Here is a 27,989-nt window from a genome sequence, read left to right as displayed (position 1 = left end):
ATAATTTAAATATTTATTGTATTTTCAATATGAACACATATGTACAATCAAGTGGAATATTGCGTATGCCAAAGTTTACAGTGTTCGCATTATTTAACTTTACTAAGCATGGTAAACTACACACAAATGTAAGATCTATAAATATACAGGGCACTCATGAAGATAATTTATTTTTTCAGTTTTTGGAGCTAAAACCATTCATAATTCGGATTTAATCTGAAACTATTTGTCAAATATTTGAATATTATATTTATTTTTTTTTCTTTTTATTCTCATCTCAAGAATATGATCCAAAAAACAGTCCTCAAAATTATGAATAAACAACCAAATTAACGAATCATATTTTTCCAACTGTTTACATCATATTCATTCAAATTTGTCCAATAATTGATATTATTTGGTTTAGAAAAATAATCATTTCAGACACAGAAGTATTTGCAGGTAGTGTTAACTTGATATTATTGTCCTTCCTATAAATGTGAATTTCGAATGGTGCTGTGGGTTGAGGACTCAAAATAAAACGTTTTATTAAAATGCCAAAGTTTCGATCTTTATCAAATCTAAAATTATATGGTACAATATAACTCAAACGTTGATGAAGATAAACAAGTAAACAAAAGATTGTGAATATATAAGTAAAACAATAATCAGATAAGTTTAGTTTAACAATATAAAAATCTTTATATGTATATATAAATGGATAGGACACGCTTCATATGATACAAATCCGTCCCATAGTCACATATGGATGGATGCAAGAAAAATTAATTTTGCCTTAGTTTATTATCATCATAATATTATCACTAATTTTAAAAATAAATTGGAAAACAAAAAACAACAGACCAATATCAAACCTAAAAATATAAGTTTAACCAAAGAATTTATCAATCAAAAAAGAAATCACAAAATTTGAGAGCAGGTTAATCTAATAAAACGATTATTATGGAATCAGAAGATTCATAATAATAAAATGATGAAATTATTAAACGTTAAGGCAATTTACAAAAAAAAATTAAACTAGATCCAATCAATTCTTATCAAAAAAAAAAAAAATAATCTAATTAGATCTTGGGAAGAGCAACTTTTTATTTCGCCATTTCTTTCTTTTTATTTATTTTCTTTATTTCTTTTTCCTACCGTATCAAAGAATCAAATTGAAAACATAAATAAAAAATTTGATTATCATAGAAAACTTCAATTCACAATCGAAATCGAATACAATAATAAAATCAAGTTTCTGGATGTCACAATATATAAAATTAACAAGAACGTAATAACAAAATGGTATAATGTTACAGTTAAAACTTGTTTTCAGTTTATTCTAATTTTGACTAGGTAAAACTAGGTTTCACAAACCTCTTCCGTTAAAACTAATTTTTACTTGTCGAAACAGGGCCAAAAATCTTTCGTGTTCCCTGCAGTCAAAATCTGCTCAGTTGTCGTTATATTTCTCGAATCCGTATGTGACCACTAGACGGATTTATGTTATATGGTTTGTCTAAATTTTTGTCTCACATACAGTGTGTTCTATTCGCTTATATATACATATATAGAGTTTTATACTGTTACAGTAAACTGATTTTACTTCTAATTTCAAAATTTTTACTACTTGTTTATCTTCCTCAACGTTTCAGTTGTAATGTACCATATATTCTTAGCCTTGATAAAGATCAAATAAAAGATCGAAACGTTAGCATTTTAAAAATTCTTAATACAGTTTTAATTTGAGTCTTCAACCCACAATACCACTCGAAATTAGATGCTATTAACATAACTATGAGACAGAGAGAGAGCGCATTCCTAGTACAATTACAATCAAGCAGGTTTTTCAAATAAAGAAAAAAATATAGTTTACAGAAGGATTAAAAGCAGAAGAAACTATTCTTTAATCTTTATAAGGACTGTTGAATAATGATGAATAAGTGAAACTTTCAAGGTTCAAATAGAAAATTTGATACATTGAAATCATATTTCACTTAGTTATTAGATAATATAAGTATTTTGGTATGTAAAAAGTATATAAAATTCAACTTTGTTATATTAGAAAATTTCCATTTTTAACAATATAACCAAAACAATACAGTAGATTGTATGAATAATAAATTTAAAAAAAAATAGTATAAACACAGTAATAATAAAATATAGACATTTCAATTGATAATTACGACCAACTTTTCCTTTGTTTCTTTGAAAATTTAATTGTGAAAATCAGTTTTATAATTTATCTAAATTTAAAGCAATAATTACATTGTGTCTATAAATAAAGTTTCATTCAAAACCATGATAGAATTTGATATATACAAATTCAATACTTTCCATTTTTCCACTCTTCCAAGAAATTTTAAAAACCATGTTGAAGGTTAAAAATTGAATGATTTTTAATGAATCCAAAAACATGGTTGCTAAAATTACCCGTTTAAAATAAAAATAGATTTTCAATTATGTACAAATATACATATAAATTATTTACACTGTCAGTGAAAAGTATAAAGTGTCAAACAAGCCAAAAAATATAAAGAAAAATATGATTCAGTTATGTTCCAAAATATGGATTACTACTGAGGTATATTTAATGTTCCCAAAAGTAAATATTCAAAAAGAAGAATTTAAAATAATAAATAAAAAACTGAGAATTAATATAAAACTAATAACACACTGTAAAATAAAATTCCACGATTCTTCTTCTGTTCTGTGAGGTAACTAAGTATTAAGATCTATCAATACTAAAATACTAGTTACGGAGGAACGGATGCTCTGTACATTTTTATTCATTGTAGTCCCACCACTCTTTTTCGTAGCCTTCGTGAACATGTTCTAATAAAACTTTTCTACGACTATCGCAATACCTAAAAAAAGAAACAAAATAAAGTTTGCAAACTATTCATTCTCTCAATGTCAATACTAACACATTCTGAAGTTGTGGAGGGTGTTCAAAATATCAATATACAAAGATAAAATACTATTATATTTACCTGTATTTGTCTTGAACTTTTTGTTTAATATCGGCAAGATTTTCAGACGTAATTTCCCTCTCCAAATACTCCGACAACGTCTCGGTAGCACTCTCGAGGTCTTTTTGGTTATCTTCAAAAATCACAGACTGGTTATTCTTTTGCAAATAATAAGCAAACACATAAGTATACATCAATGTTTGTCTACACTGACACAATATATCTACAGCTTTTTTCAAGAATTGCACCTCTATCCAACTCATATTATGTTGTTGCATTTCTTCCATTTTTTCTTTAACGGATGCATACAGTTTGTGTTCAAACTTCAATGAAGCCATATGATTCATATATCTGTTGCAATAAAATAGGTAGCGTTGAAGAGCTGATCTAGATTTTTCCTGCGCATCTCTTGCTGCTTTAGCTTCATCTTCGTCATACCTATTACAATTATACCAAGAACTACCATGAGGCTCCCATGGACCTAAACATACCCAACAAAAGTCTGCTTTGCAGTTTTGATTTTTGCAAACCATATGATTACACCCTCCATCTTTTTCTATTGTAACATTACACCTAGGGCATTCTTTGGTGTTAGCAGCTATCCAATTACTAGTTTCCGAATCGTCGTCACATTTTTTTATCCATTTCTTTAACAGGTGGCATTTAACAGGATCATGCCAGTTTTCCCCACACGCAAAGCAGAATGTATGGCTACATTTACATGTTACTTTGTGAGACTCCACGTACTGAACTTTAATTGCATTACTACAGTCTGGCGAAGGACACCATCTCAGTAAGCGATTGCACTGAAAAAAAAATTACTTAATTGAATTGAAAAAACGGTTAATCATTTCTTTCGCTCGAAATATCCTGCTGAAGTTTTTTTATACTGAATCTTATTTTTACATTTGTAAATTTGCTAATTAAATAGTCTGATTTATGCTGGCAATTGAATGTCTCCGCTGGAAAGTTTAGTAAAACACATGCAGAGCGAAAACTAGCACTCCATAAGATGTCTGATCGAAACAAAAATCAAAAACAAGTCAAATAAAAAAAAATAAATATTCAATAGAGAGACAACGCACACAACGCAACATGATCATCTCCAAGGACTGCTACTATTGTACTCAAGATTTTGATTTCCACGCATGTTTTTCGATGATTCAAACAGAATTTTGAACTACAATATTCAACATGTGAATAGGACAAAGAAACTTTTTTCCAATACACATAATGTATACCATTTATTGAATAATAAACAATTCGTTGCAATACCGGTCAAAAGTTTCGGTCCACCCTATAGTTTTTGTGATACACAACAAATAAAAACAATACGATTGATTTTGATATTTATATTTTAAAAATATCACCAAGATGTGAAGTGCAAGTATGACACTGGTTTCTTACTTCCCTTTTCAATTTGTCCCATAACAATCAATCGGGTGGAGGTCTGGCATCTGTGATGGCCAAATCATTACTTCCAGTACATTATTCCTTTCCAATGATTTCATTTCATTATTTCATATACTCTTCACACAGTTTCGAGGAATGCTTGGGATCGTAATCACGCTGGAAGATACATGCGCTTGCAAGAATGTACTACATTTTCCTTTAATATTTTTTGTAGCCTTCTTTCTTGAGAATCCCGCCAATTTTTACCAGATCTCCAGTCGCCCTTTCTCAACAATATCACCAAACCATCACAGAGTCCTCTCCGTGTTTTACAGTCGGGATTAAACATGGATGTAACATCCTTTCTTCTTTTGACATGCGCACAAACAAACTTCTCTTAGACCTTAAAGAACCTCAAACTTTGTCTCATCAATCCATAAAACTCTCTCACTCTTCATGCTTCCACTTTTTATGTTCTTTACCTCTATGCAATCTCTTAATTTCAACTTCACGCTTTAAAAAAGATCCCTTCACTACCACCCTTCCAAAAAGGTCAGTTTCTTTCAATCTCCTTTTCACTGTAGAAGTACTCAAAGGTAGATCCTTAGATTCCTTTATCTGAGCTGCTATCTTTGGATCTGTGAGTCGTCAATCACATGATTATGGGATGGGCAGAAACTTTTGATCGGTAGTTTATATAAAAACATTTCAATTTTGATATAAAATGTAATAAATGATATAATGCATCGATTTTAATTTTGTACCTTCAAGTGGCTGTAGTTTCTTTTCGAGTAAATATATACCGATTTCCATAGATTTAAACTATTGACGTACTATCGATATTATTGCTTTTTTGTCATTGTTGAAAAGTGTATTAAGTCTATGATTGTACGCAGATGTATCGTTGTGAGGAGAGCGCATGATCTCTTATATGTGTGGAAGAGCTCATGCGCACGACTCGTACCTTAACAAGCCAGTTCTATGTAAGATGTTGTATTGAACAGATGTATATTTATTTATTCTTATTAAAAAGCAATAAAGCCTAGAAGAGCTCCGTGGTTCGAAAAGTTTATCGTTTCATTAAAATTATTAGATAGTATCCAGCCAACGAAAAGAAAGTACGTGTGATACAAAATGGTGAGAACCGGTGATCATATCAGTGTACGAAGGAAAGCACGAGTAATACAAAATGGTGAAAACCGGTGACATATACCAGTGTTTGATGGAGAGGACTATGGCAAGTGGAAAAAGCGTGTTATCTCTAAAATTAAAAAAAATGTGATGAAGCTATGAACTTTTAATATATATAGTGCTATTTCGAATTTGTTTTTAAAAAAACCATCGGCGTTGCAAACGTCAGGCGGAAGAGGCACATGGCGAACGCTTCGTGGCCGGCGAGGAGCTAGAAGAGGAAGCTACGGTGAAGCGCATGACAACTTCAGTAATCAGCGCATGGGAAGAGCGCATTGTGTTGACCAACAGCGAGGACAGAAAACGACGGTTGCTTGTCCTGATTCACACAATGTTGAATTAAATGATGTAAGTAATTATGAAACATAATGGCTTTTGAATAGTGGTTCTAAGGACCACATAATAATGATAAGTATATAGGTATATAGATAGGCGATAAATATTTTTATAGGTCAGAAAAATCGGTAATGTCAAAAGTTTTTTTAATGCATTTGGTAAGGATGGAAAACTTGCTTTATGTTAAATATATATAGTGATATTTATTAAGTGATAGTTAAGTTGCAGAAAATAATAAAATAATTTATAAAAAAAATAGTTAGAATTATTGATTTTGAAAGTAAAGTAACAACAGTAGTGGTAAAAAAATTTTTTTCATGAAAAATAAGATGAATAATTATGTTTCTTATGTGAATATAACAATAAATAATATGAGGGAAAAGAAAAATGACACCGTTTGTTAGGCTATGCGAGTTTTAAATACTTAGATTTTTGGTCCAAAAATCAACTGTTATATTGTATTCTAATTTTTGTACACAAATATTCCTGGTACATTTGAAGAGGCGTTCGAATCAGAAGAAAGTCAATTTTTGAAAAAGGCCACGAATAAAAAAATTGATCATTTAAAGAAAAATGAGACTTTGAAATTAGTCGAAAATATAGCGACAGCTTCGGGTAGCACCAAAGTTAAGACGATCCAAGACAGGACGATGAAATTTTTAATAGATCGTTAATTTGATAAAAAGCATGGTTGACATGAAACCGAAAGACTTAATAAATCGTGTGACTGACACAAAGATGGCGCTGTCATTGTCAAATCCATATGACGTTTATGATGTACCAACTTCCAAAAGACTATGTGTAAAATTGAAATGACATTTCGATTAATCAGAAAAAAGTGACAGGCATTTAAATGAAGCTACTTTTGTTATTTTAGAAACATACTGTACAAGCTCAACAATGGCTTCAAAAGTGTTATTCGGACTTTGCTCCATCGAAAAGAACCATTTCTTATTGGTTTGTTGAATTTAAACGTGGCCTTACAGATACCGATGATGGTGAACGTACTGGTCGTCCAATTGAGGTAATTAATCCAGAAAACATAAAAAAAGTCAACAAATTGGTTCTATCTTATCGTAAACTGAAATTGTGTGAGACAAGAGGCCGTAAAGATATCAGAAGGCAGTGTGTTTACAATTATGCATGAATATTCGACCATAAGAAAGCTTTATTTAAAGTGGGTGCTTTGTTTACTCACAGTCGATCAAAAAAAAACAGATTTTTTGGGTCGAAGTGTGACAATGGATGAAACGTAGATACATCACTTCATTCTAGAATCAAAACTATTATCATCTGAGTGGACTGTATGCACGTGGAATTTTGTTCAACGTCTATCTCCAAAAGGGAGAGACAATCAATAATAAATGCTGCATAGAGTTGTTGGATCGTTTGAATGCAAAAATCAAGGCAAAACTGCCTCATATGTCGAAAAACAAACTGTTTCACCAAGACAAAGCACCGATTCACAAGTTGTTGCCAACGATGTTTATATTGAACGAATTACACTTCGAATTGCTTCTTCATCCACCATATAGTCCAGTTCTGGCCCCCAGTGACTACTGGCCATTCGGTGATCTCAAAAAAATGCATCGGTAAAAAATTCACCTCAAATGAAGAAGCAATTGCCGAAACTGAAGCCTATTTTGAGGTAAGATAAATCAGCACGGTCTTGAGTTAGAGAAGCATTGGAATGATTGTATTACTCTTGAAGAAGATTACATTGATGAATAAAATCGATTTTTTGGCAAAAAATATGTTTTTCTTAGTTAGTCACTCGACTTATTGAGTGATGTGTTAATTTTATGCGCATGATCTTTTATATGGGTGGTAAGAGCTCGTGCGTACGACTCGTACCTTAAGTCAGTTCTATATAAGATGTTGTGTTGGACAGATGTATATTTTTTTAGTCTTGTTAACAGGCAATTAAGCCTTTTATTACAAATGATTATTCGATTAACAACGTACATTAACAGTTATGCTATGATTTACTTTTGACCAGCAACAGTGACTTTAAACCTAATCTAGCATTTTTGCCATTATTAGCTCTTAGACAATAGCAAGTCATTAAGTCTTTCTTTCTTGCAATTGAATTTTTTTTTATTTCAAGTATTTACACTCAACGAAAATGGATAAATTTTTAAAAAATACTTCCAACAGTTCAACAAGAAGCGAAAGAAAGGTATCCTGCATAGTGACAAATAATGCAAGTGATATGTTGAAAGCTGGTGAAATATTAAAAAAAGACATACCATGTTTTGCCCACGCTATGAGCAGTTGCAAAAATACAAATAATCAACCTACTATTCAAAAAAGCAAAGAAATTGTCACATTTTTTAGGAGTGGCAACCTGGTCAATACCAATTTGGAGAAGAGTAACTTTTATGGAGAGGTACTGAGGATGAAAATAAAACTCCATATGAATTAATTCAGGAATTTGTTACGAGATGAAATAGCTGTTAATGTGTACTGATTGAAAAAGTATTGCAGACGGCTAATGCATTCAACGCTACACTGTCTAAACTTGATGATGTTATAATATTGAAAAACTTGGAAAAATGCCCAACAATATTTCTTGATACAGCAGAAAAAATTGCAGGAAACAAATATGTGACTTCGTCTTTGATTATTCCAAAAATCTATGAAATTTTCAATTGATGAAGTTGTAAAATCCCCCGTGTGCGGTTGCTAATCCTCAGTCAGGTCACTGTTTAGATAGTGAATAGGGAAACGCCTCCTAGTTATACATGGTACTGGGGAAATAAAATACCCACTGCAGCACTGAGGTGGATAAGCAGCAGCGTCAGTACTGAAAGAAGACAAGAAAAATTTTGGCGCGGCTCATATCCAGATACTTGCAAATGAAACCAGAACGGCTCAATCGGCTACAACACTGTGATGAGGAAGGCAAGGGAAAACTTGGAACTACCAAAAAGGTGCACAAGAGTTTTATTGGTCACTAGAATGTGATTTTAACGAGCAGTAGAATTGTAACACTACACTAACTTTTACCACGTTTTTATTTTTTTCACCTTATGGATGTGTGGTTGTTTTTACCACAGGAAAGCACTTTAAAGAGGAATATTATTTTACTAGTTGGACTAAAATTTCAAATAACACTTGCTGTTGTTTATAAAAACAAAAACAGTTCGTATTTTCTGGCTTTATTGTTCAGCTTTACTGAAGTTTGAAATAAAATCAACAGATGCCGCCCACTTCGTAGTTTTCGCGAATGGTATGTTTCTTGTTTCTAGATCACTAATTCTATGCAAAAATTATCCTTAAAGTATTTTTTCTTACTAGGCGTATCCGTTGAATCGGAAACTTGAATATTTAAATGAAAAAAAAATGTTTAATTCCAAATATTTCTTACAATTTTATATATGATTTCCCAAAAGATCTACACCAGATTGCAAATATCGCAATTAAATATTAAACAATCGATGGTTTAAAAATGGATTATCAATAGTTTTGTGTCACTTATGTCGTTTGAAGGTTTTGAAAACTTATATGGCGTCATCTATGTGTCAGTATCGGGACTTATTGAGTGATAAGATTTAAGGCTTCGTCTCATCAAGCGTGATTTGAGCCCGCGTCAATACGTAACCATTAAAATAATCTAGTACAGTAAAAAATTACTGGCATTATGATTATATGATTGAGGAAGGAATAACCTCAAATTTTAATATATATCTCTGATGAATTAACTCTTATATAAAATGTGTCATTTGAATATGACTGTTACAGTCATTTTAACAGCGATAAAAAAGGAACATCGTTTTTTATCGCCGATAAAAATGTCTGTACCTCATAGGCGTCTAAATCTAGTCACTTTAATGTCTGCCCTATCAGTTATTTAAGTATTGTTTGATAATTGATACTAAAACATTACAACATGAGTCATTTTGTGGAAGCTTCGACTCACAAATAAAAAAATACAGAAAAAGCCAGCCCGCAATCCACAAAAATACTAAAGCGTCAATATGGAGACAATTTATGGAGTTACAAAAAGTAGCAAATATATTAAAGGATTGGGCCTATAATATGAAAAAGAGGAATGGAGAAGATTATAAGAATATGCAGTTAAATCATTTTGAAATTCAACTGGGAAGATTATTCAAGAAAAATATTTCAATGAATACAATATTAAATTTGATCTTTTTGCCGACATAACTTTTAAAGAAGCTCGTGATGAAATAGAAAGAATTACAAGTTATTCCAGAGAGAAGAAAGTTAAATTCTGTACCATTGAAAAAGAAAGATATAGTAAAAATGGCAAAATTGTGGAACATAGACAACCCAGAGGGATTATAAAAAAGATTATTTCATATAGCTTCTTATGAATTAGCTTGGAGGGAAGGAGAAGCTGCAAACTGTAAAATTTACCATTTTAAAGAAGGCAAAAATTAAGATGGAGCTTCAACAAGAAGATTTGAATACAATATAATATTTTCAAAGACGACACAGGGTGGGCAGACAGCAAATGGATAACAAAAAATTAAATGGATGAAGGTCCCGTTGCATTGTTAAAATTACTATTACAAAAAAGAAATGAAAACATAACATTTGAACGACGTTTTTCAATTCCAAATCCCTTTTGAAAAAACAAAAATTCGAACGGTTGGTACAAAAATGCTCCACCGGGTATTAATACAATTTCTACTTGGACCAAATATTCTGCAACTAAAATTGGACTCGATATTACAAATAATAAAATTATCAATCATTCGAACCGTGCTAGTGCAGTTTCCCAGTTAGCCAAATCAGGAGTAAGTGACCAACAACTTATAAAGATAACGGGACACTCATCATCACCTTCTAAACTTAAATTCTACTTCCAAATTGATCCTGAACATCACTAAAATCAAAATATTCTATTCTACATGTGTGAATACTAGAGAAGAAAATTTTGAAATCAGTACACCAAACCAAACAATTTATACTAATTTTGTATTTGGTACTTTTCATTTAAATAATTTAATTGTATCAATATAGATAATAATTGTTGTTGTTTATTCATATATTCGATAGTTAATTTATCTTGCCAAAAAACAATTAAGCTTCTGTTTTAAGGATAAATTTCTTTTCAGCTCAAAATTTTTCCATCAGTAATTTTGCTCGAAAAACTGACATTTGACAAAATCACTTGACCTTCGGTCTCGCGATTTTGTCATTTTTACTCGTAAAATTACTGATTGGCAAAATTATTTCGTTACAAAAAGAAGTTTATCCGATAAAAAACCTCTTGTGTTTTTACTGTTGACAAAATTGAATATTTGTTGATAAAACTGCAGCAGGTATTTCTAAACATAAAAGTGCCGATTGCCTAATATTGTAGACTATGGAGGGTGGAGGTAAGGTGAACCATCTCTGTGCAACAGAAAGTGTCCATCAAGGCGCTACTATAGCATAAGTGTAAATTTTAAATAAAGCGCTTTATATCAATTTTAAATGTATGAATTTGTAAATGTTTAATTAAAAAATATATTTAAAAATGAATGTTTTGCATACTGTAGGTTTAAAGAAAGATAATGACTTCGGCGTACTTACTGCTCGAGTTACTTTTCATTTTACGTCCACTCGGACAACTTTTCACTGAGCAAATGTTTCCCATTATGATTCTATTGTCTATTAAAAATTTTTGATAACTGACACTTTATAATTACTTGTAAAAATTCTTACAAATTCACAATAATTAACATTCAGCGTTATTTCACAGTAGCTTTTCTAGGTTATATTTCCAAAATTATTTTGGACTACGTGAATAGTTTCGATTTTGTATACCAATATTAATTAACGACTCTAGTCATTTGAAATATTAAATTTTCTAACACTGCTTACTTCATTCTATCTAAAATAACTAAGTTCATATGATATCTCGTCCGACAGGAGCGCCATTCTGGTCAAATTTTGAACTATAATTTACCGTCTACAAGCCGACAGTTCTTAAGCTAATCCCCCATATGAGATGGTCCTCCTTACCTCTATCCTCCATATTGTAGACATTTTGAAAACTCAGTAAACTGAGGTTAGGCACCTCTCTGATATCATTTCCAATTTGAATGCTGTAATATCCAACCAAACAGGAGAATATAAGAAACAAATATATATCACACATCATAAAAAGTTCAAATTATACTATTCAGTGTAGGCAAAGGCGAATCCCATAATCTACACAAAATAAACCATCTACATAACCTTTCTATAACCAAAATTACTTAAAAATCTAATATATTAAGTGCTTTTAAAAAGGTTAGGCAACATAAATATTCAAGTACCTAGATATTATATACTTCTTAAATAACTCTTTCATGATAAGTATGTATATGTTCAAGTAACCAGTACAATGACGCCAAACACAACTATGTATAAATATTTTGTGTTTGCAAATAATACATGATGAAAAATTGTTCCACCGGAAACAAATAAAATTGTGATGGATGAAGAAATGAAGAGACTGCCACATTTACTAATTAATATTTGTGTAACAGTAATAAAGAAATGGGTTGAGAAAGATATATCAGAAAAAGAGGAATATAATATTGTTCTTTTCTTGTAAAGTTTCATTAAAGTTTAAATTCGCATAAACACAAATCTGATAATTTCTGATATCACATTAAACAAAAACACACAGTATAGCTTTGAATAATCAAACTACAGTAAAAGGATTAGTTTCGTTAACATTTATAGTTTCCAAGTAATTTTTGATAAATGGAGATTTTTTTCATGATTACAATCAGAGGTTGATTTACACCAGGGGCAATTGGGTAAGTGCACAGGGAGGCAAATTTTTTAGGGTGGCAAAATGTGAAAAAGTGAAAAAAAATTTTTTAGTCTTGATTGATTTGATTTAATTAACTTGAAACAGCACATGCTGCCACCTACAGTCTGTTTTATAGTTATATAAAGTTATTTCACAAACATGGCCGATGGACTTGAAAAATTCAGCGGATTTGGGTATCGAAAACATGCTTTGCACAAAAATAGAAAGGAACAAGAGGTTTCGAGTAAAAAAAATCAGAAGTTCTCAGTTATCACTTAATTTGGCAACTTGGGTAACAGACAAATTCGTAAACGAGCTGAACGTTTAAGAAATGTTTATTCTTCAGATCTCGAGTCCTCATTAGATGACGAATTTGTGTACTTCCATGCTTATCACACTGAAACGGAATTCGCCTTCCGATCTTTTGAATTTGTTGCTCGCAAACGACCTGTACACTAGTTTCCAATCGTGGAAATCGCCAATCGAATATTTATGACTTAGCTGTAACAAACTGTAGCGCAAAGCGATCATTTTCTTGTTGAAAGAAAGTTGAAAACCGACATACTTCAACGTTCAGGTTGCAAATATTTAATCTACCAACTCGCAATTTAAAATGTCAGACTTGTTTGCCTGTGGAAAAATTGATCATATAAGAGTCACCCTTAGTGCCAAATTTATAATTGTTAGAACAAAAAACAAATATTTATTTTTATTTTTGGATTATATAATTTATAATAAAGTTTCTGTAATAAATTAGTTATTTTAATTTTGAAAAATAAAATATATAGACCATAAGTTAAAGTAAAATTACACTATTGGGGCGGTTTTTTTTTCCGGTGCCCAGAAGCGGTCTTAAATTTATTACTTATTACAATTAATTTTTTGTTGCAAAAAACTTTATAATTTAAATTATATTAAAATAAAGATTTGAATTTGCCACCCTTTATGCCGTGAATAATTGACAGCCCCGTTAAAGAATCATTTGATAGTTAAAATGATACCTGATCAAACATGTAATCATTATTTAATGATGTATGAAAAAGATGAATACTCGCTGATTTGAAAATTTTATTCAAATTATAGATGTTATGTTAATTAAGGATGTTATTTAAAGGGTCAGTATTGTGTTTTTAATAAACCAGTCACTAAATTCATCCTAGATTAATGCAATATTTTTTGCGTAATGAGTAAGACAGTACTGGGGTAATGGAACACTCCAGATATTATATATGTGTCAATCCAATTCTAGTAAACAATGTGTTCAGTATAAATATCACTAACGGTACTAAAAATTCTGATTTAGATGCGTTTTTTGTGGCTAACCAAATTTAATAAAAGTTAAATATTCAATCACTTCTGTGCTAGTAGACTGAAGCAATTTGTGACGCTCATCTCATTTGTCGAAAAATAAACTATCAAATGACAATATCGAAGCAGTAAGGGAGCTTCATGGACATCCAAAATCTCACACACTAAATTCTATTTACAAAGTTTGACTAATTGAAGCCTCTTGATACTATTTGGTGGAGAATACAAGCAAACTATTCTTTTTCAACAATGAAGCTCGTATAGCAGTAAATGGTACTGGTGCTCGATATTGTAGTATCTTTTTTTTAAATAGAATTATACTGATGTGGTCGACAAATGGTTCCAACAAAATGGTCAAGGAGAATTTCAATAAGAAAATAAGATGCAAAAAGACTATTTTTCATTGAATTCAATTCTGTATGATTTTAAAGTACACTACAAGTAAAATTTTCATGTATATTATAGATTTGAATTTATTCTACAAAAAATGACATAAAGTAAGCCTAAATGATTATATATAACTTTTTTCCGTGCTTAATTTCATTTTTTGCTCAATAGATTATACCAATGTGTCCAGAAAGTACTTAAAATAATAAAAAATTGAGACAATTAAGTTTTTAATTCCAACAAATCGATTTCTTTACAAGAAAAGAATAATCGTTTAATATGCCGATAAATTGCTCTATTAATAAAGCAGAATACTGTTACCAATACTTGGAGGTTCAAAGGTTTGACTTCAGATGACCGTTGAAAATCTGAAATAACAAATATTAAACATAACTATATTGCTTTAAATATTTTGAATGGACGAAAACCTAGAATCCAGTAAAAAAGGATGCAGACGCAAAAGGGGAAAAAGACAGATAATTAAAATTTATACTTATTATAGCAAATTAACAATTATAGGCAAAAGATAAATATATAAATGTAAAAAAACTTCAATTTTATTACAATGTAGGTCCTTGAAATTACTAAGAGAAATAAGAAAAAACCACATATTAGTATCTTTAGTGTGAAAATCTTCATAAACATAAACCTAAGTAGAACAACCACATTTAGCTCTCAGACAAAATAAACTAAAGTGAATTAATAACAAAAAATTCAGATATTATAAGTAAAATGAGTAATCCCTGATTAGGTTATGTACAAAATCCACTTACAGCCCCCAGAATATATTGGCTAAAGTAGATGAAAGTCTTAATAAACAAAATAAATTTAGTTCGCTAAGCTATTTGAGTCAGACAGAAATAATTTTAGATACAGCTCTTAATAGAATCTTGACAGCTAATATGTTAAGTTTAATTAGGTTCATTAGTGGCCTAGCTAGTTTGGAAAAAGGCGGTTGGCAATACCTTCGAACAATTTTCCAAAATACCATGAAATTATCAATTTAAGGTTTAATTAATTACGACCAATAATAGATTTATATCGAGCTTCAATTTTTCTTTAGCACTAAAGGTATTACCAACCCCGCCACTCCAGGAACCCAGCCTCTGCGGTTTATGAACATACACAAAACTTAACTCACTAGAATCATTTCACTCAGTTATTTTACTTCAAAATAATAGATGAATTAGATATATATGAGAAGTAAAAAACTAAATGATTCCATTCCAGATCACACCAATCTTCAATCGATTATTAAACTATGGTCTCCTATAAACGCCGTCGGTCGCGTACAGCGTCACGTCGTACGCCGAGTCACGATGCTTACTACAGAAATGTACTGTTGTGGTCTTTTTCACGTCACGCTGACGTTGGGGTGTGCACACCGTAAGCGTCGTGCCTTGTCTCTAGTTAATTCGAACCATTGCAGCGTAAACATCGTATTTGGCGTCAGCACAAAATATCAAAATTGGATAAAGACAAAGACGAAGGTGGTCATTTCAAAAGTCACGAAACTTTCAACAGTAAATCCTTTATACCTAATGAAAATGAAAAGCCACTTCTGGCAGCCCTGTCTGACCGGAGTAGATTACCCTAAAATTTTATGGGGGGTAGGAAATAATTTTTATTTTAGATAAAAGAATCATAACATAACATTTCAGGAAATTACTTTCGACAGATTTTGTCTTCATGGAATTTCTGCAAGAGCATTTATAGTTCTTCCAATATCAATTGCAGAAGACTGTTAAGCGAGGATCAATCAATATTTTATAAATACGCACGGCACTCATACTAAATTTAGAAATGAAAAATAATTTTTACTCCCCGTTTAAAATTCGGTAAACATCTAACAAACCGTCAGTCCACGTGGACTCATCATCTCCACTGTTTACCAATGAAAACATCGAATCGTAAACATAAATGCACTTCTATAGGCCGAAGCCGTCGAAAGGCGTATGTACACAGTTTCTTCAAGATATTTATGTGATAAGCAGTGGCATCGCTTGGTGAGATCAATTTAATTCATAAATTTCTTTAAATAAATAGCGTTCTTTAGGCCATGGGCGAATGAAGACAATTAAATTGCACATTGTAGTGAGAATAAAGACAGGTATGAATGTAATAATAAAGATATAAATATACAAAGACAGCAGGTTATTTTAAATATATTCGAATGTTTAAAAAAGGAAAATATTCAGTAATCTGATTATGCAATCATAATAAGAATTGATGAATTAACTAGAGTAAATAAATTTTCCATTTATTGAGTAGTCTCGGAAGGGGTTGCTGTGGATCATTCACAGAAACATGTGAAGAAAAACTGAAATCAGTTGACAAAGCTACTCAAGAAGGGGGTTGTGACATTAGAAGTAATACAGCAAAACGTAGCAGATTATCCAGAATACAATTATACCAGTAGAAGCATTGCGTCAAGTTTTGTCAGTAAATCTTATTTCTTACCCTCCACAAAATTTTGGGGTAGTCTACTCAGGCCACACAGGGCTGCCAGAAGTGGCTTTTCATTTTCATTAGGTATAGAGGATTTACTGTAGAAAGTTTCGTCATTTTTAAAATAACCACCTAAAATTGGTCACTGGCTCTTCTTCTAAAACTTTTTCTTCAGATGATATGGGCTTAGGATGCCTTTTTTTATGGCAGTTTTATTATATACTCCAGCACAAATTTTACGATATGTTTGAATTGTACTTGATTGACACGAAAATTATTAATAAATTCAGTATTGTTCGCATTTAAGGGTTTCATTATCAAAATCTAGAAACATCCTTCTTTCTTCCTCTTCTTAAATAATCGGTGCCTTGTTGCTCTGATTTTTATTCGTATGCGGTCGTCTTGTGCCTCCTCTTCAAGTATATATCCATTGTATATCACACGACTAGACGCTAGCACTGATTGTCGACTACTGTTGCGAACGAGACGTTGTCGTTCGCGTATGAGATGTATTGACCACTGACGCTGTGCCTGGCGTTCAGACGTTTACGCTCAATTCGTACGCCACATACAGCATTTAATAGGAGACCGAAGCCTTAATGAACAATTGTGGTGAACCAGGCTTAGATGAACTTTCGACTTTAATTAAATCTCATATAATTGGCGGAAAGAAATATTGAAAATTTTGGTTAATACCAGAAATGATTAATGTTTAATTACCATAGCAACGAATAATAACTTATTAGAAGTGTCAGTGTGAAGTTTGACGTCAAAAAAATAAACCAGAGTTACGCAATAAATTCAATGTCCTTCGTATGCGACCGTAAAAAATTGGACTCCAAGCTTCAAAAGAGGTAAATTTTCCATTGAAGATGATGACCGATCGAGAAGGCCAGTTTCTGTGTTAGTCCTGGAAAATATCAATGCAGTTCATGATTTTATCAAACCGTTGAGTTGGGCTAAAACGGATATCTGAAGCACTGGATATTTCATACGAACGCGTTCATCATATAGTTCACGTCAATATGGACATGAAAAAAATTTCTGCAAAATGGATCCTCAAATGTTTGAATGTTAACCAAAAGCGTGCGATGTAGACTTTTTAAACTGAATTGTTACGATGGATAAGATTTGGGTACATTTCTACGATACAGAAACAAAGCAACAATCGATGAAATGGCAACACTCCGGTTCTCCAAGGCCTAAGAAGTTTCGTATCCAAAAATCTGCTGGAAAATATCTTGCTTCTGTTTTTTATTATTACCATGGAGTAATCATGATTGATTTTTTGGATAGTGGTAGAACAATAACTGGAGATTAATATTCGACATTACAGACCACTCTACGGGAAAAAATTAAAGAGAAAAGACGCGGAAAGCTATCCAAAGGTGTTTTGTTTTTGTAGGACAACGTCCCCGCACACAAATCTCATGTTGCCGTGCAAAAAATTCGTGATTTAGGGTTTGAATTACTAGAACACCCCCCTTATTCACCAGATTTGGCTCCGCTCGATTATCATCTCTTTCCTCAACTGGAAAAAAGTTTAAAAGGTCGTAAGTTTTCTTCCAACGAGGAGGTAATAAAAGCTGTGGAGGTCTGGTTTGCAAAGCAAGAAGAAACATTTTTTTTTGAAAGTTCTAGAGATGTTGCAGGTTCGCTGTAATAAATGTATCCAATAAAGAGGAGAATATGTTGAGTAACTAAAATATTGTGACATAGAAATTTTGTTTGGTTCTATAGTAGGCTAAGATCAATCAATCCTCGTAGGTTCACGATTGTAATGCTCGGAATTAAGTGGAACTAAAGAAACTTTGGGTCTGCTTCTCGTGAGTATTTCGTGGAACGCACTTTAATTCCCAATATATTGCTTGATATAGTTTAAAAATAATAAAAGTATTGAATATTTTCACTGAAAAATAAATGGTCATGGCATGAATACAATCTTTATGTCTTTCTAGGTATGCAACTATTAAAAGTTACATGAGTAAAGTTAAGCCCATGACAGTGAACTCTATGAGTACATTAGTCCAAAAAAATTAGTCCTCAAATGCTAATATTGTGTAAGTTCCTGAAAGTTTTTACTTTGAAGTTTCCGAAATAGATCTACCATTTTTTTGGAATATTATCCCATTATAGAAATGGAAGAAATTGTTTTTTTATATAGAAGAGACGCCAAAAGGCGGGGAAAAACTTACATCAAAGGATATTACTGTTATGGAACGTAACCTTAATCTGACAATTGTACTATTGTACTATGATTGATGCTTCAGAAAATGTTATTAAACTATTAACCAGCCATATCTTAATGTATTAGTTTTCCAATATTTTAGATTGTGGTCTCATAATTGGTTTGAAAGGTAATCTAGTGCTTTTGTTACTCAAACATATGTCACATATTTTATTACTTTGAGGTAAATTCATGATCCTTAGGCCTTTTCTGTTTAAAAGAGTAACAGTTGTAGTACACTTTGAATAAGTCCAATTTTAAAACATAACTTTCCAAGTTTTTCACCACAGTTCTCAGCTTTTTATGACTAAATAATCACCTTGTCGTCTTTGATAAACTCTTTTGCTTGCTTTATGATAGTAAATTATGGGCAATACCTGGTACTATCATCCCTTCAATCGTCATCATAATACATTATACTTTATTTTCAAATAGCCTTTCTTTGTTGTTTCGATTATATATAATGCATAATTTAGAGAATAGTAGAAATAAAAGTTTTTAAATTGTGACAGAAATATGAAAAAAGAATCTCTAAAATTGAAATTTGATTTTTTTTAAGCAAGTTATAATTTTTTCATAGCTATAATTATCATCACTAAACTCTGTAAATATTATTAAAGCGAAAAAATTCAAAGGACCTCATTTGTGTGAAATTAAAGGATCTACAACTGGAATTTAAAAATTTTTTCTACTATTTATAGTTATTGAAAAATTCAAAAAGGCACATTATGTTATTTTTTTAACCTCTACCTATAGGATAATTCCATGAAATCTTCGACAGAACTATTGAGGACACTTCAAAATAACTTGAATTGAAAATTCAGAAAATTACCCAAATTTCTCATTAACAATAATTTTCTTTGACTGTACTCAAATAAATGTGACACCTCTTTCTATTAAAATTATTGTATTCACTAATCCAATTCGTAATGTTGCTACTTTGATTCATTTCTGGTCGAATCTTGATAATAAAATATTTTTAAAAATTGATAACTATTTTTTTTAAATCAACACATTAATACGAGGAATGTTCGCAAGTAAGTTCCGTTTTGAAATAAAAAAAGAACCAATACAGATACAGCAAATAAATTTATTCCACAAAAATCTACCATTCTTCCCTTATGCCTTGTCATACCATGCTACAAATTTTTGTATACCCTCTTTATAGAATATCACTGCCCATGCATTGAGGTAGCAATATTATTTCAGATAGTCATCACTGGTGTACCTCTAACTGCCAAGAAGAGATTTCGTAAAAAAAAATCGCTTGTGTCGAGATTAGCAGTATGAGGTGGATATTCAAAAACATCCCAGTTTACGACCAATGGGAATCATTCGTTCTTCGTCGACCTCACAGATTTGTCAATGAATTCTATTTAGTTTAACGTTTCTCGTATTCCGAGAGTGTAACATTGAACATACTCAATAAGAAGGTCGACTTGCATCTAAATTTCAGCATCTCAAATATAGTTCTGCCACTGACCAATCGTGGCGCTAGTGTAATAAAAATGTATTTACTGTCAATGTCAATTGTCGGATAAATAATCATTTGCTCAAATTTCTCAAATGCTTTCCTAGTGTGTGTTCTAAATGGGAAGAATTTTGTAAAATTCAATGCTCGACATCAAATTATCGCTTGTGTGAAAATCATTTTCTGGAAAACTCTTTACAAATTTCAATAGAAAACATTTGAAGTATGAAGCTATCCCATCTATCCGCACCTCTCATTGTCTACTTCTATTTATGAAGATCACAGTTACGCCAAAGTTAATAACCATATAGTAAACCAAGAACATTTATATGCTGTCAATACAGGTATAGTAGACATTTATATGATAGTCGAAGTGCATCAAGCTGATAGTCCGAATGTTTATGCCTCAACATGCCAAATTTACTTATAGAAGAGTAGTTTTCAAGTAAAGTTTCAGATGTTACAAAGGAAATTAGTAGTTTTACGAAACAAAGATTTGTTTTTTTGAATGCATCTGGAATGTATCAAGTATATTGGAATACAACAGTCAAAATATCAAAATTGAAAAACAGTTTGAAGAATAACAAAGAGCAGTTAAATACATACAGAAGATGTGTGAAATTGTATATAATAATGTAATGAAGGAGTTCATTAATTCACAATTGAGAAATATACAAGGTACATCATAACAATGGATTATACAGAAAAAACTTTTGCTCTATCTAGTCTTAACAACCTTTTGTTTTAAATAATAGTCCCTAGGCCATCAATGAAGTCGACTCTATGATTATAACACATTTTTTTTTCAATTTTAATGAGATTATGTAGCATAACCACTATACGGACAATATTGTTTGACAAAAAAGGACACCAAAGTTAGAGACTGTTCAGTAAATCAAGAACATTCATATGTTATAAATACAAGTACCTATAGTAGACACTGATATGATCTTAGAAGAGCATCAAGTTGATAGACCGAGTGCTCATGTTTCAACATCTGGCAAGTTTCCAACGAAGTTTTTAGACTCCATTGTTACAAAGGAAAGTAGTAGTTTTGACAAACAAAAATCGGAGTTTTTTACTGTAGCTGGATCTAATAAGAGCAATTTAACACTTAGGGAAATTGTAATGTATCAAGTTTATCGGAATACAACAGTCAACATATCAAACTTGAAAAATAGTTCATAGAGAAGGTATAGCAAAACGATGGACTAAACTTTTGATCTTTCTATGTACAAAAAAGTCTCTACAACTTTTTATTTCAACTGTGATAAATTGATATATTTCATTCAACTGAATTCCTGTTTTATTACTGTTTAGTATTTATTTACATACTACACTTTTCACTTTGTTAAAAAATTTTTTAAGTGATATTGGTCTACTAATTTTGCTTGGTGTAGTTGAAAATGTATGTAAATATTATTTGTCGCAGTTCTAAGATGGTTTTTATCATCCATTCAAGAAACTGCAAAATCGGATGGAAATTGATTACATAGAATGCAGTAGATTTTTTTTGTTGTTAATTTAAATGAACCGCGAAAATAAATTAATTCTGCCACGTACCATTGAGAGCACTGGCATAGAAAATTCGCCATGTTGTTTCCACTGAATAACAACTAAGTTTACATTTCTTCTTAGGTATGTTCTGTGGAGTGTATCATTGATCGAATATCTTCATAAACGGCAGGATTTCTAATCAACCCAGTCATCCTAAACAAGCACTAAAATGTGCACATAACCAACTGCTAGATAGACAGTGAATACCGCGGAAAATAATGAAAACGAAATTACATTACAAATATACCTCGTATATCAGAATGTTAGTTCAGTGTCAGCAACTTTCCATTCAATGAGATAATAAAATACTGAAAGCATATACTATGAGTTTCATTATATCACAACATATTAAGTTCATCTATACCTGTTGTTGTGTTATTAAATAATAAACAAACCCTCAACTCTATAATAATATCAACAACTACACACAAATAACTATTAAATAAAAGTATAGACTATCTAAAAAATTTTGTTTATATAAAGGCCTTGAAAGTATAATTTAAACAACTTATTAAATATATATCAGTCAATTGATATGACTGCTTATATAAATGACTGACAGTGCAATTATGTAATGTTACTGTCAGATTTAACAAGGTGTTGTCAATTTAATAACAACAATATAAAATCAAATAATATAAACCAACAAACGCAAAAATAATATTTAAAAATATACACAGGGTGTTTTTTAATCACAAAACTCAATTATATTGAGCTTACAAAGAAAACCATGTAATGGTACATCATCCTGTAGAAAATATTCCAAACCTTTTTCCAATTAATTGGGATATTTATGAAAAAAAATCCAAAATAAACTACAGAATAACATTTTCCATATTTCACTAGTTGTATATTGATTATTGTCTCAGAATCTTTTCTTTATCTATTCATAAGCTGTTTATGATTTGATGTTTTCTGTAAGGTCATCTTATCCAGTTAAGCTGGTCATGCCCTGAATTTCAAAGGCGATAATCTATTTTTACTTTAATTTCTTCTTTTGTCAAATTACTAGCACCAATGACACAAACAAATGTATTTTCACATTTATTTGTAAAAATAATAAAGTTTATGTAATATCTATTCGTTGTTCTAAAATCAACTTCAAAACTAGCGGATTGAAGACTATAGTTTATTTTTGAAAAGTTAGTTGTCTAGTTGCCAAGACATATACCATTTGGTCTGCTGCTCCAACTTGGTTGACTCATGAATTTAGAGTAACTTTACTACAGAGAGGTTAGTGTTTAATTGCTTGTGTTTAGTTGACTGGTGCTCATACTGCCAATGTACCGGCATGAACATAATTAATTTGCTTTTTTCAAGAACAGCTTATAATAGCAAACGAAGTATCAAGTACTAAACTCAAAATTATTTAGTCTCAATCTGCAACTGTTTTTTCTAAATGTTTCATCTTTACAGTATTTTTATATCCTTTTATTTAAAATACTGTTATAATTTCTAGAAAAGCTGTCAAATTAAAAATTACTTTAGATTCAGATGTTTATGTACGCGCGACAAAATATTTACTTACCTCAACAAAACTATTTGTTATAAGATGTTGATATTTTAGCCTAACTTTAGAGTCTCTAACTAATCGCATAACACTAGCATCATCAACTAAAATGTCACAACCATGAGCCGCACAGGCAATTGTTTGACCCACACCTTCCTCCATTATCTTTGTCGTTAAATATTCACACCAACAATGAATGCAAAACCTATGGCCGCATTCTAGCCCTGTCATATGCTAAAAAAAACGATATGTATTACACAAACTGTATAGAGCATAAATAAAAAGAAATTTCCTAATTGTTAACATTTAACTGTAGTATATCTCTTAAACAAATACAGTGGCGTAGGTAGGCGTAGGCGAAAAGAGATCTATATATGTATGGATTTAGGGTCTCGTATACACTGCGACCCAAAGGATCTATTGTGTCTCCCTTTCTTGCTGAGACACTGGAGAACCCTGTGTTTACAGCTGATCCATTAATCCCCCTCCTTTTAAAAAGTAGAATGTGAGATGGCTTTAATTGCCAGAGGTCTTTGTATTCTATTTCATGCGCTCTCAGGTGCAGTGCTTTGGAGTTTCATAGTGTTTAACACTTGTCTTACTTAGGTTGATACATTCAGCAGATCTTCTTTGGTTATGGTTTTCCAGAAGATTATTTGCCTGTCTCAGCCCTTGTAGGCTGTCCCAATAATTGGTTTTGCTTCTATATACCTTCTTTTCCAGAGTTTTTTCCATTGCTATGTAACTGATACCACAGAAGGGATCTAACTTTATCACAGATGAATAATCATTTTGATCACTTTTACGCTCAAAAGTATATTTTTTGGGATCACATGATAAGCTTCTTCTAAATGTAACTGCAGAGACTGTATTTACTTCAAAAGTCGCAACTAGACTAGATTAATGGAATACACCTGTCGCAAATAGATAACTATGAGTAAGCATTTTTTGTGTTTGTAGGATAGATCTATTTAGTACATATTGGAAACAATTTATACGTCAGGCGCTCGACATATGAGTAATATTGAATAAAGGGCCCCACGCTTTTTTCCCCAATAATACTATAAGTTTTCATTCATTATTTTAAGCTTATTTGGAAAAATTAGTTTCAACTTCTTAGTTTGAGGTGCTTTGAAAGTGTATTTTTTGGGTTTTTAAAACTATATTTACATCCCATTTTTGGTTCGATTTGTTGCCAAAAAATTTTTGTCTTCAAGTAATAGTCATCAGTAATGTAAATCTCCAACAGAGAATGCACGGATATAAAATTATTCTTTTAGGCTAGACCTATGAACTAACAAACTGAGACTCTTAAAGCAATAATCACCCATTGTAAAATAAAAGATCATTACATCAAAGATATAAAGCATCTGCTACAGTAACTATTTTAATATTTCTTGTATCTGATACAATATACTTACTGATGAGGGGAGGACAGTATAACATATTTCACAGTCTTCTGTACCATTATTAGATTTCTTTTGTGGCTAAAAAGAAACATTAAATTCAAGTCAAATAGGTTATTAGTACTCACCTTTGCCCTATAACTAATATTCAAATCCTTAAAAGGATTAATGACCCTAGCTTCTGAAAATAATTGATCTTGATCTCCATCATAGAACCTTTCCATAAGTTTTTCTTTGTCCCATCGAAAATGATTTAAAAGAATACGTGTTGTAGTTGCAGGTATCTGAAATGTAAGTTGGGTATTTGCTTTTTCAAATACTTTAAAGTCAAGTTTGCTCCAAAATTTTAAGTTATGATCTTGAATTTTTTGAGTACTTGAGAAATTTAACTACTCTGATATTTGGAGTTCCAATCATTCAAGTACTGTTGTGAAAGTAGGGATATATAGAACAGAAGTTTATTAACTTTTTTAAGTTTTTATTGTTGAAACTTTATTACAAATAATGAATATGCATTAGTGAAATTTTAATGTGAATTGCTGAAATTACAAATTTTTTTTATTTGTGCCAAACATATATGAATTAAATTTTACTACTTTTTAGTTGGTTCACTTAAAATGAAAGCTTCAAAAGATTTCAAACACCACATTGACATTATTTCTTGTAAATATGTACATTACACTCTTTCATAAAATAAAAGGACAGAAAAAAGGAAAATAAAGAAAGATGTAGGCAGAGTTCAATAATGTTCTCTTAAAAACAAACTTCAAATAACAACTGATGTGTTGATGCTAAAACCAACTAAGCTAATATTTCAACATTAAAAAAATAGATTAGAATGGATAAAGGCACATCAATAAGTTAAAGAGAAACTGTCCAATTAACAAAATAGTCTCAGATTCCACATATTGTGTTTATATGCTGATGAGAATAAGAATGGGATTCAAAAGACTTTAATCATTAGGAATAAATTTAAACTGAAAAGAAATTAATTTTGAATCATGTAACATAGATGATATAGAATATTTAATGAATACCATTGACTTTTGATTACTATAAATTTAGTTGATTGTTTCCATATTATATAATTAAATATTTTGATTTTGAATTGCACATTTTGATACAGTTCAATAGGTAATTACATGTTGATAGACTTTTTGAAATCCACAATGTCACAATACTTTGACATCGCCTTCATTGTATTAATGTGTATAAACTTTAAAATAACATTGAAGAAAGGCATAACAATAATGATTTGACAATATTTTTGCATTTAAAGCAAGTCTTCTGTACATATATTTCTGGCAATGGTAATTCTACAGGTTATTATTAACATGTACAACAGAATAAGCAATGTATATGTGACTATTACTTGTATGGGGGCGCTGAATGTGAATAAATTCCATTAATAACGATACAACGAACATTTTCATTGTTGTGGAGGTTATAATGTCAAAAGGTTATTGGACGAAATTTAGTTTTACCTCCACTACAGAATTTACATCCTTTATTGAGTCTACCATGTGTTGAACTATTTCCTCGGTACTTAGTACTTCAAAAGGGTAATCATCTGAATCTGTTTGCATTTCTCTATGCCCAGTTACTTCGACTTCCATAGCAAAATCAACATCATCTCCACTCGACTCATTGCCTGAATCAACATCATCGTAGGTTTCCTCTTCTGAATCCATTTTAAATATAAATCAATCAGACAACGTCATATAAATGAAAAATTTTAATGTTTCAATATCTATCTGAAAAACAACACAAATAATACAGTTGTACACTTATAATCCGATATACATTTATTACCGACCAAGACAAGGATAATGTTCAAAGCTTCAAAGTTGCCATATCTAAAAAAATAATTGTCATTTTTGGTTTTATACACTTTATATTAGAGATGTTATATAGTTTTGAAACTGAATTCAACTTGAAAATTATAATAGAAAGTAGAATATGAAGTTATGGCAATGAAATATTAATGTATTTGTATTTATTCTTAAATGAGCTGGTACTCGTATACATTTTTAGCATCAAAACTGATATTTTTCATAAAGTGGCAACACGTATTTTTAATGAATGACTGCTACATATAGTTGTCAACGATGACAGTTCAGAAGCGTTCTTCTGTGCGTTATAAAAGCAAATTATGAATGGGATGCTGTTATTTATTTTGTCTATCTTATATACTGTGTGAAGAATATTCGAAAGATAATATTTTTTCAGATCCAGTTGGATCTATAAAAAACATTCCATTCATTCAAAAATGTTACTACACTTAAGAAAAGATGTTGTTATAAGATATTGATTCAGTGGAAACTGGAATTACGTGCAAGAGGAAGACCCCGGTCAGGTGACTTAAAAAATTTGCCTAGACCTAGGTGGATGTCCACAATTGAGAAGCGTGGAAATTAGGAGGAAAAAACTGTAATAAAAAATTGCCTCTTGGGGTTTGATAAATAGATTTAATTATGTGGCAGAACAATCACCTGAAGCAAATAAATAAGTAGTTTGTTTTCTCAATTGATTGGTAGTCTACATATCATCTATTTGTCCCAAAAAAATCTAAAATCATGTTAATGTGGACTTCAGAGTTTCTATTAGCACAGAAAGTTATCATCTCTGTGGTAAATAAAGTCCGTATTTTTCTTCGCAATACTTTTTACAAGTTAATTTCTTGACACAAAATTAGCAGAGTTAATTTGGATCTATTGTCGGACAGAAATTGTAAATAATATCTCAAAACAACTTTATTTCCTTACAACTATGTATTCAAATGGTAAAATAATTTGAAGTTATTGTAAAATAAATGGGTGAATGTAAGATATAAATCACACAACAGGTGAAATATTTTGAAAAGTGCATTAACATACTACCAAAGTTTTCAAACTGCTTCCTGTAACTTGAATTGGAATAGTTTTTGATGCACCAATTGATTGTTCATTTGAATTGATAAGATATTTAAAGTAATAATTATTTCCAATTTCCATTTAATTAGTTATTTTTTTGAATCCAATAAGTTGGATATCAATATTCAAATAT

General features: G+C 31.0%; 1 protein-coding gene across 2 annotated transcripts; it reads right to left on the bottom strand.

Annotated features, from left to right (window-relative positions):
• LOC130892133 (E3 ubiquitin-protein ligase ariadne-1-like) lies at nt 1–27,028 on the bottom strand. 2 transcript variants are annotated; one of them, XM_057797385.1, is made up of 7 exons: nt 26,757–27,028; nt 26,429–26,698; nt 25,073–25,228; nt 24,960–25,025; nt 23,557–23,772; nt 2,973–3,757; nt 1–2,846 (listed from the first exon to the last, which is right to left on the bottom strand). In XM_057797385.1, exons 2-7 carry the CDS (start codon nt 26,633–26,635, stop codon nt 2,765–2,767), a joined length of 1,512 nt encoding a protein of 503 aa, XP_057653368.1. In that variant the 5' UTR covers nt 26,636–26,698; nt 26,757–27,028; the 3' UTR covers nt 1–2,764. The 2 variants fall into 2 exon arrangements, with proteins under 2 accessions (XP_057653368.1, XP_057653450.1); XM_057797467.1 differs by having other exon boundaries at nt 26,761–27,028.
• Nucleotides 27,029–27,989: the final 961 nt, after the last annotated feature.

Source organism: Diorhabda carinulata, chromosome 1 (assembly GCF_026250575.1).
Source record: "Diorhabda carinulata isolate Delta chromosome 1, icDioCari1.1, whole genome shotgun sequence".
Lineage (NCBI taxonomy): Eukaryota > Metazoa > Arthropoda > Insecta > Coleoptera > Chrysomelidae > Diorhabda > Diorhabda carinulata.
Note: the sequence above shows the minus strand (reverse complement) of the source record. Positions and strands in the feature narration are given on the sequence as shown.